This window comes from Cyprinodon variegatus, unplaced genomic scaffold (genome assembly GCF_000732505.1).
Source record: "Cyprinodon variegatus isolate N-32 unplaced genomic scaffold, C_variegatus-1.0 Scaffold549, whole genome shotgun sequence".
Taxonomy (NCBI): Eukaryota; Metazoa; Chordata; class Actinopteri; order Cyprinodontiformes; family Cyprinodontidae; genus Cyprinodon; species Cyprinodon variegatus.
The window spans coordinates 572,011-582,227 of NW_015151002.1; the positions used below are offsets into that span (position 1 = coordinate 572,011).

General features: G+C 37.5%; 1 protein-coding gene across 2 annotated transcripts in view; it reads left to right on the top strand.

Moving 5' to 3' along the window:
• The window catches only part of arhgap6 (Rho GTPase activating protein 6), a 99,392-nt gene extending 90,216 nt beyond the window's left edge, over positions 1 to 9,176 (top strand). For both annotated transcript variants that reach the window (XM_015391576.1, XM_015391577.1), the window contains exons 9-14: positions 1,001 to 1,149; positions 3,914 to 4,093; positions 5,700 to 5,791; positions 5,872 to 6,086; positions 6,171 to 6,242; positions 6,942 to 9,176. In XM_015391576.1, the coding sequence (XP_015247062.1) occupies positions 1,001 to 1,149; positions 3,914 to 4,093; positions 5,700 to 5,791; positions 5,872 to 6,086; positions 6,171 to 6,242; positions 6,942 to 7,438 (1,205 nt within the window). In that variant the 3' untranslated portion in view covers positions 7,439 to 9,176. The remainder of the gene's footprint in view (positions 1 to 1,000; positions 1,150 to 3,913; positions 4,094 to 5,699; positions 5,792 to 5,871; positions 6,087 to 6,170; positions 6,243 to 6,941) is intronic.
• The last annotated feature ends 1,041 nt before the right edge of the window (positions 9,177 to 10,217 follow it).

Genomic DNA, 10,217 nt, shown 5'->3' on the forward strand with positions numbered 1-10,217 from the left:
ACATTGCTCTAAAAAAAGTGGACTGCAAAAAATACAATAACAGTAGGCTGATTTTCCTCAAAATAAGTGATTTTTTTTCTTGAATTAAGCAGATAAATTAGAAAATTTACATTTAAAATAAGAAGAAATTAAATGCATCTACATCTTATCTTAAATGCATATCTAATATTTTATTTCAAGGGTAAAAATACTTATTTTCCTAATTACCCACACAAATTAAGGGTAAATCCACGTATTTTATGGAATTATTTCCAGATTTTTAGATCACTCTTGCAGTGCACCGTTTCCTTTTTTTATTTTGTTTCTCAAAATTAAAAACTTTATCCTACATAGATTTTTTTGGAAGTATATATAAAAGCAGGTTTTACTTAGGTGGGAAAAAACCAAACCCAGAACTGATTACCTGACCTTTATTTTTCGGAATTAACAAAAGGATGCAAACAGGAAGATTTGTAAAGGTGACACATTTGAAAGGGATTGGATAAAATTGGTTAAAAAACTCAACCCACGGCTGACCAAAAAGCACTGTTTCCCATTTTCTGCAACACATTATGATAATCAACAAACCTATATGGAAATTATTCTTAACTAAAGAGAAGTTGTACTTTTCACAAGGTGTGTTTCCTCATTACACCTTTAATTAAACAAACCCATCCTTTTGAAAGTAACATCTGATCCACTGTAAGGACTGGTATTATTATGAGGGGCTCAGGCTGCTTTATTGTTGCACAACCTAGATACATTCCCAACCTGTAATTTTTAAAACTGCATATTTGACTTTCTACCAAAATATCCTGCAGGAAAATGTCCTCCAATCATTTCCCACATTGCAGCACAACAGTTATCCAAACACTAACATGTCAACTGGATAAGGGTTCAAAACCAAAACATATTAAAATAGTGATTTTGGAGTTGCAGAAACTTAATCAGGATGCTAAATTTCATGTCACTTCTCTTTTGTTTTCCTTCTAACTTTTTTCAATCTGGATTTTTGCTGCAGTGTTGGAGCTGGATGAGCAGCACAGCGTCACTCAGCTGCTCATTTACCTGCTCCCAGCATGCAACAGTGACACTCTGCATCGCCTGCTTGAGTTCCTGTCCACCGTGGCAGACCATGCCAACGACCAGCACACAAAGGAGGGTCAGGAGGTGAGGGTGGAGCATGAGTTCCAGAATATAAAGCTGCAGGTTGAGTAAACATCAAGTTGAAATATCTTCAGCAGTTTCTTTCCACCTCATTCGGTGAAAACAGCCAAAAATAAGGGACAGGTAGAACCTCATTTAAATGAGGTCTATTTGCAGCTTTTAATAGCTGGAAGAGAAAATGCACTGTTGGAAGATTACTAAGAAGCCTTGTAGTGACTCTGACATCAGGTATTAAGTGGATGGCAGCACTTATTCCCAGATCTGAAAACTAAACCACTGGGCTTCTGACATTTAGCTTCCATTAACCGAAAAGGAAATGGCTGCAAACGGCCAAAGTTTAGGTCAGAGTAAGTCAGAATCAGTAAACATGTTCTCCTTTGGGAAAATACAAGGCTGCGAAACATTCTAAAAGTGTCTAAATGTATTTGTACTATTTGAAACAGACCTACAAGAACAACAACCAAGGGTCCAGTTTATATGACTTGCAGAAAAAAAAAAAAATCTTCAAATCCTTGAAGAAAAAAAAAAAGAGGATTATCCTCTGGTTTTATTAGTCCGATTAAATGCATGAAGTGGTCCTTTGCATAAAGTCTCGGCTATGTTCCATTTAAAGAGCTTAACATTATAATTAGTACTTATTTAGTACTAAAAAAAGGAAAGTAAATAAAAAAAGTTGAAGGTTTTGCCGTTTTTTGCAACATTCAAGTGTTCAAGACATCCAGGGCTTTAAGTTTCTACATTGTTTTTATCATATTGGGATGCTACTTTGCTTCCCTTAGTTTATTTTGGTTTGAGGGGGTTGATTGATGCAGGGTTTAATTAAGAAAAATTAGTATCAATATGACTCCTTTTTGACATATTTTGGAATTTTACTGAAGTCTTCATTTTTTTTCCCCTTTAAACCATGAGGGATTTTTATTTTCCCTCAAGTAGTAGTTTTGTTTTGTTTTTCCAGAGAGTTAGTGTTTCTTGGACATGCGCCTCAACAAAATGAAAATATATTTCCTAAGTGAAATATGTTTACATGACAATGAACCCCAGATACTGTGGTCGTGCGTGCTGTTCCTACATGAATTTAAGGCCACTGTGTTCCGAGTCTTGCACAGGAAGTCCGACTGTTTTACTCTAGACTGGGAAGACCTTTCCATTGCTTTTTTGGCTGCTAGTGGTTCCCATCCCTCCACAGGAACTGGGAGTGGAATAGGGGCTGTAGTGGACAAGTGAAAGCAAACGGGATTTAGACTTTCAAACATTTAAGGAGATTATATCTAAAATCCACCTTGTCAGAACATTTTTTTGGGAAAATGAAAACACGTACTAAATGTGTCCAAGTGGACAAAAACAGAGCACCAAATATTAAGCAAAACTATAGCATGGATATTGTTGGGATCATTTTAATTGATGATGTAAGAGTCTGTTAAACCCTAATAATACCTATTACATGTCAAAATTAATGTTTTCCCAAGTAGTTAATCTAATTAGGACAGTTCTTCTGTCATGATGTATAGTTATCATATTCATTATGTACTGTATTTTTTGGACTATAAGCCACTACTTTTCCCCCCGCTTGGAACCATGCGGCTTATAAGAAGGTGCGGTTTTTCCTAACCGCCATAGGGGGAAGTCAGAGTTGGACATGAAAGTATAAGGGGATAAATTTAATTTAGCACAAGAACATGACACAGACACAACGGAGAACAAATGTCCGGAATTCACAGATTTTGCCATTTATTTGCCTCATTAAAGCTGCCGAACCAATCAAGATACTGGGCTCATCTTTCAGTAGAAGCTCTTAGGTGGCTTAGTGGTTAGGGCATTGCTCTAGGGTCCCAGTGGTTCTGAGTTCAAGTCCCACACACTCCCACAGACTGCAATTCTGGGTCCCTAAGCAAGACCCTTAATTGCAAATGTCAAGTGAACAGTTGAGTAAATTTACATTTTTACTGTTGCGAGCCAACAAGCAGGAGCTAGGATTCTTTTTCGTCCGTACTCCAGGGGCTATATGTAGAACTCCCCCTATAGGTTTGATGGGAGACAGTTCAGTAGATATCAGCCCGATTATAGCCAGGTGCAGCTTATATATGTACGATTCCAGTTTTTTCAAAAAATTTTGTCGGCACGGCTTATTGTGAGGTGAGCTCTATAGGCTGGGAATTATGGTACATAATAGAGATTTGGAAATGAAATGGGGGCACAGACAAAGAGGATCTCTCTTAACAGTGCGTTCTCTGTGCTTTTCTGTGGGACACTGAGTAATAGTTTGGTACGGCTGGAGACAGGGATCCAAACATTTACAAATGTGTATGATGATAAATGAAAAGTTTCTTTAACTGGGATTTGGGGCCAACTTCATGGAGAAGGGAATCCGGTTAGTAAGCACTGCCATCAGTAAATATAAGCAATTTCTCTGCTCCAAGTAAGATTATTATTTCTGTCAAAATCTCTTCTCAGAAAAGAATTAATGATTTTCAACACAGAGCTTTTCTTTTATAATATGTAAAGTATTTATCTTAGTTATTATTAAACAGTTTTCCATTTCACAAAGAGAGTTTATACAACTTCTGTAACCTTTACCGTACCAACATTCTCCCCTTAGCTAACCTGGTTGGGAGCAGGTTTTATTCAGTAAACTCAGTGTCCTCTGTCTTCACCCTCCTTAAAGCCAAAAATACATGCCCCACCTTTCAAAGTTGTATTTGCAAATATATAAATACATACAAAATTCATGCCTCATGTTAATTTTGCTGCCTTTGCATCCTAATTTCAGATTCCAGGGAACAAAATGACATCTTTAAACCTCGCCACCATCTTTGGGCCTAACCTGCTCCACAAACAGAAGAGCTCAGATAAAGAGTTCAGCGTCCAGAGCTCAGCCAGGGCGGAGGAGAGCACCGCCGTCATCGCGGTGCTGCAGAGGATGATCGCTGGTTGTCAAACGCTCTTCATGGTTCGTGGCTCTGCTTATACATACAGTACACACACTCACTCATAGTTGCTTGGAGTCGCCTTTAAGAAGAGTACTCAGTGGCTCAAAATTTTTAGACCAAGATTAAAGGCTCTAATCCTTCATGAGCTCCCCTTTCTTGTAGTTAAATTTTTTTTTCTTTAGGTCAGTTCAGTATTAAGAATATTTGCGTCAAATTTCTAATCTTTTAATGTCTCTGAGCCATACATTTTTACGCTAATCCAGTGCTAAGTGGGCATTACCTTAGTCTTAGGTAGTGGAATGTAAGTTGTAGGAAGCTCAGGTTTTTGTTTAAAGGGGTCATAAAATGATTATACAGTATAGGGTGTTTGGTGCTGGTCCTTAAGGTCTCTGAATAGGGTGTATAACATTGGTCTGGCTGAAAATGGCATATTTGCTGTTCTATGAGCCCTAATGCAAGCCTGTTTATAAACCCTAGAATCAAAGCGTATGGTATGCTCATGAATTGGTTGGTTTACAATGAGGGAAGCTGCTGAGCAAATACGCATCATAGCAACTAGCACTTACTCACTGAAACGTTAAATTGTTGATGTGGTAGGGTGACCAGATTTCCTCTTTTTCCCGGACATATTCTATTTTACATACCTAAAAAAATGTCCAGGGGGAATTTCAAAATCGTCCGGAATTTTGGTCGTCTACAGTGCAGCACGTAGTGAAAACACACCAGGCATTCGAACCAAACCGTGAGCTCCGGGGCTGGTCCGGGAACCCCTGCTCACGGGGGCAGAGAGCAGGAGGGGACGAAGTGACCGAACCCAACCCAGTGATGGTACGATTTGGAGCTGACGGCTCGGTTCGAATGCCCAGTCTGGTCCAGTCAGCGGCCCAGTCAGCAGCTCAGCTGCTGTCCATGATTCTAAAAGGTGTCTTCGGTAAAATGATTAGAGCAAATGAACAGCTGAGCATCAAACTTTGCAGGGATCTTCTGATAGACAAAATATAATCCATGCCTGTCAAGTCTTCGGATCCTTGGGAAGACAGTGAAAATGTTCCCCTTTCTCTGTGCAGCCTGGAACACTGAATTTACACCCGTGGTTCTGGCTAATTTTCAATGGAGAAACTACCTGCTTTGTAATTCTTGTAGAAGTAAATGCAACTGCAGGTTAAACAGCTGAACTTGTGTCTTACATCTACACCCGTTTATGTTCTTGGGCCAGTGAACCAGTGGGCTGGTCTGTATGTCAATTTCGGAGCGTGACAAAAGTACAGGCCAGAACCAAATAAGGCAACATCCCCGAGTTGATGTCAATTCAGTGCTTTGTTTGGATTCGCCCATTTTATGGTGGAAGTTTAGAATTGTGAGATCTGCAGAGAAAGGAGGCGTCAATGGCGTTTGTATGTCCATTTCACCCACTCTACTATCCTTATTCATCTATGACAATGTAAATTTGGTTTTGCATTCTATGACCACTTTAATGTCAAGGCTGAAATTTTTGCCCATTAAACTTGCGTTTCTATAACCTCTGAATTTAACCATTTTGTTAAAGATCTGATACAGAAAGACAGTAGTAAATTTCTTTTTAGTGCATTAATTAAGGAATTCAATCAAGTTGAATTTGGTTTACAGGTCCCCCCTGATCTGCAGAATGAAGTTTTGATGAGCCTTTTGGAGACTGATCCAGATGTGGTTGACTACCTTCTTAGGAGGAAAGCCTCACAGTGAGTTCCATTCACTCACTATCTTGTCTCGCTTTTCTTTGGCAGCCTCTATCCTGCCCTAATTTTCCTTTTAACCACAGGAGTCCTGACCTCCTTCAGCCCGAAGAGCCCTTCAGTCTGAGCGAACGACGTTCGTCCAGCGATTCAAACAAGGTGTCTAGTGGGGAAGTTTCTCCTTATGACAACAATTCGCCAGTGCTGAGTGAGCGCAGAGGGGACCCAGGGAGTCTGGCCGGTGATCAGCAGTTCCCTGTGGTGGAGTCGGTGGCTGACTGGGGTCGAGAGCCTTCAAAAGGTCAGCACTGCAGAGAATATTGATGCAGCCTGTCTCTTCTCTGTCCTTTAAGTAACTTTGTAAGATTTTCTTTTCCTTTTTCAGAGGAACATGCCAACATTTGGGGCACGTGGCACAGCACTCTCAAACCAGCTCTCAAGAACCAATCATATGCAAGTACGTTTTTTTTATCCCTCAAGAACACCTTTTACTTCGACATTTAAGAATGATTCAATATTAAAGTACAAAAGTGGAAAGTTTTCCTGAGATGGTCAACTTATCAATAAAACTACTGAGACATGTCCTAATTTGTCAATTAGTGATGCAATAATTTTCTTTAAGCAATAATCTTAAAATAAAAATATATTGACTTTGTGGATTAGAGACTCATCTTTTTAAAATTGCATTATCCATACAATTAAATAAATAATATTTTTTTTGGAACTGTAGAATCCTTTATCAGCAAAGCATAGCGGTGGTAGTATTATGCTTTTGTAAATGGTTTGCTGCATCCAGAACTTTAAAGCTCTACTTTTTATTTTTATTTTTTTTTTACACAATCATGTCTTTCAACTCTAAGTGGACCTTATTTGGTTCCTTCTTAAATAAAATATGACCAGCACTATTGCTTCATTTGCTCTTTTAGTATGTTATTAATACTTTCCATTTTGATTTGTTAGACAGGAAAAGTGAAAAAGGGAATTTCTAAAAGTTAAAGTTATGAAAAATTTAAATTTGAAGAAATATATTTGCGTATTCAAATGATTGTCATAAGAATATGTTTAAATTGTTATTTGTATAAATAATGGTATATTTTTCCCTCTCCTTTTTGATTGCAAATGATGAGTATTACTAATGTACTAATGCCGTTTCTAGGTTCCCATGGCAACATGTCAGAGGAAAGCTCTCGCAGCTCTCAGGAAGGTCTTGATGGTCTCCATAGTGATGTCAAAGTCCCGACAGACACAAAACGAACTCACACAGCACTAGAGTGCAGAACCCACCCTCATGTATCCCGCCTGTGCACAGCCCCTCACTCAGACACAGGGCGACCTCGCCTGCAGCTGAACATTAACCCTACTATGACATCCCACCTGAACAGCATGCCGGGCTCCCTTCGATTCCCAAGCGAAGGACGCTCCCCTCCCCCTTACAATGCCCATCACCGTGTGGCCAGCTCTCAGAGCTCCCCGCAGCTTGCAACACCTTCACGGCCTCAGCTGCAACTGGGCAGGCCGATCACGACGCACACCAACTCGGGCCAAGCGGTTCCGCCGAGTTCAGAGTGGCAGGACTGGCAGCGGGAACGGTGGCAAATCTGGCAGCTGCTCTCCTCGGACAATGCTGACACACTGCCGGAGACGCTGGTGTGATTTTGGACCGTACGCTCCAGCATAACCCCAGCTTATTTTTGTTCGTTCTTTTTCCATCTCGGCGCCATGAAGTTGTTTACATGCGCAGCTGCTGCCTTATCCGGATCTTTGTTTTTTTTTTTTTATTCTTTATATATGAACCACTAGCATTTCTTCTTTGTATGGATTTTATGACCTCTCTTTTTCAGCCCTTATGTTTCTTGAGTTAGGAGCCCACCAAAAATACCTCAAATTATATAAACCTTTGAGAATAAACACCAAGTATTCTGCTATGTCAGCTTCGCCTAATCGATGGAAAATATTTGCTTCTTTGCAGTTTTTAAAAATATTTTATTGCTTTTTTTTTTTTTTTTACACAAATTATGATGTACACATTATTTGCTGCTAATATTTTTGTGCATACTATTAAATTTATTCAGCCACATGCTTTAATGTTAAATGTTGGACTGTATCATATGTAATATAATGTAACATATGTATGTTGTTTTCCTCAGAATATCTACCTAAAATCAAAACAGTTTCTTTGCTTGTTAAAAGTTTTTGTCCATATTCCGTTATTCTAAAGTAAGTTTGAACAGAAGTAACGTGCTTTAAACCCGTGTTGGACTGCGGAAACATTGTGCCAAACTCTACTATAGGAACTTGAGTTTTCAGGATTGTTTTGGGTCTGCTATTTTCTTTCATGGGCATTTGGACAATTTCAGAGATTGTGATAAGATTTCTTTATGTTTGCAATGAAAAAAATGAAAACATTTTTTTTTAAAATTCAGATATGATAAACATCCCCAAAAGGTTTGAAAAAAAAAAGTGTTTATACTTTTAATTTTGTAGATTTTTGTAAAAAAAAAACAACAACAACATATTTTTTAATCTTTAAAATTCTAAAACTAGGTTGTGCTTTTTCAATAATTATCTTCTTCCCAGGTAAAGTTGTATTTCCCCCAAGAAATTCCACCTGAGGACTAAGAAAAGATTGATTTTGTGTTCTATTTCTGTTTTGATTTCATCAAATGTTTCAGTTATCTTTTTGAAAGGACAATATCTTTTCAGTCCTTGTATTTTTAATGTACTTCCCTGTCTATTTGGATAAAACAAAGGGTTCAACATGATCACAGATCCTCTAATTTACTCAAAAAGGGGCTTTTCCAAACTTCTGTTCCTTATTTTACTCCAGGCCTACTTGGTGCCTAGTTACAGATGACATTTGCAAGCCATTTGCAGTTGCATGCCTACTAAAAAATTATTTGGAAAATGGGTGAATTAGATTTTTACAACATTTTATAATTATAATTAATCCCAAATTTAAACTTAAACAGCTTTAGATCAAATCCACGTGATCTGCACATTCTCCTGTCTTTCCCATTGCAAGAACAGGTAAAGAGAAATGACTTTATGTGATCATATTGTCATGCATACATGACTTCTCAATAACTTTGGGAAAAATAAAAGAAATATGTGGTTATATTTACAAATTTGGGGCACAAATGGTTATTGGAAAGGTGATTTTTATAATACCATAAAAAATATTTTTTAAATTAAATCCGCTCACATACAGGCTGATTTTTCTTTCTCTTTTATTATTTAATTTTCAGTGTAAAGTGATGTCACCAGTGAAATACTAAAACAAATAAACTTTTTATAGAGGGGAACTATAAATATTTTTCAAAATATTTGAACTACCAACTGATTCTTTCATATAATGCTTTGATACATGATGTCTAAATATGACATTTTATTACACACAAAACCCAATTGTTTTACTAGATTCACCCAGTCTGTCCACCTTGTACCAGATTTCATATTGAAGTGAAATATTTGCAGGCAAATATTTCTCCACAGAACTCCCATTTGCTCAAATAAATAGCTTTTTGGACTGCTTTATTAGTAAGCATATTGTATCCACCCAGAAAAAACAAGAAGGGTCACTTTAATGCAGGTGGCGCCATCTAGTGTTTGAAAACGCACTCAAGCTTCTTCAGCTTCACGTTTCTATGGAAACCCCCCCTCCCCATCAGTGCTGAAACTCAAAAGCTTGTGACTAAAAGCACCTTCTGTAAAACTGTTAGGAACTGTGTGTGCCATGGGTCTGGTCTCTCTGTGTATAGCTCACTACTTTTATATTTTTGTGAATTTGTTCATTGTCGTAATATGAAATATAATGTATCAATTTGAACCCAAAAACGATGAAAATATGAGGAAAAAAAAAATAATCCTCATGGTTCTTGTTTAATCTCATGTCTTGTGGACTTCACTATGAAACCATCGGAATTGGTTTCATTTAGGTGGCTTTTATTGGGTCCAAAGTTGTTATATGTTTGGTTACTGCTTTTGTATTGCGTGTTCTTAGCATATGCTAACATTGCATTAAAAAAACTCTTAAGGTATTCTTGAATCGGCTTGAATGATTTGAGGATACACTGCATCAATTTTTAACCTGGGTTATATCATGTTAAATCGATTCAATTAATTGATTCAAATCCAGTGTGCTTACAGCTGCTAAATAACACAAAATGTATCTTAGAGCATTGTAAAGGAAAAAAAAAATTAATTAAAGTCTAGAGTCACTGAAACATTTCAGATCAAATAATGATTTTCAGATTAATTTTTAGTATCTGCTTATAAAGAAGTTTAATAATCCTTCCTGGAAGTAAAATATGTTGGCTAAATTTGATATACATTTTTTAGTCTATTTAAAGAAACAGTAGCAACACTTTTTTTCCTTAGTTGTGCATCTACATATACTTTATTATGAAGATGTTGCTAATAACAGGTAGGATCC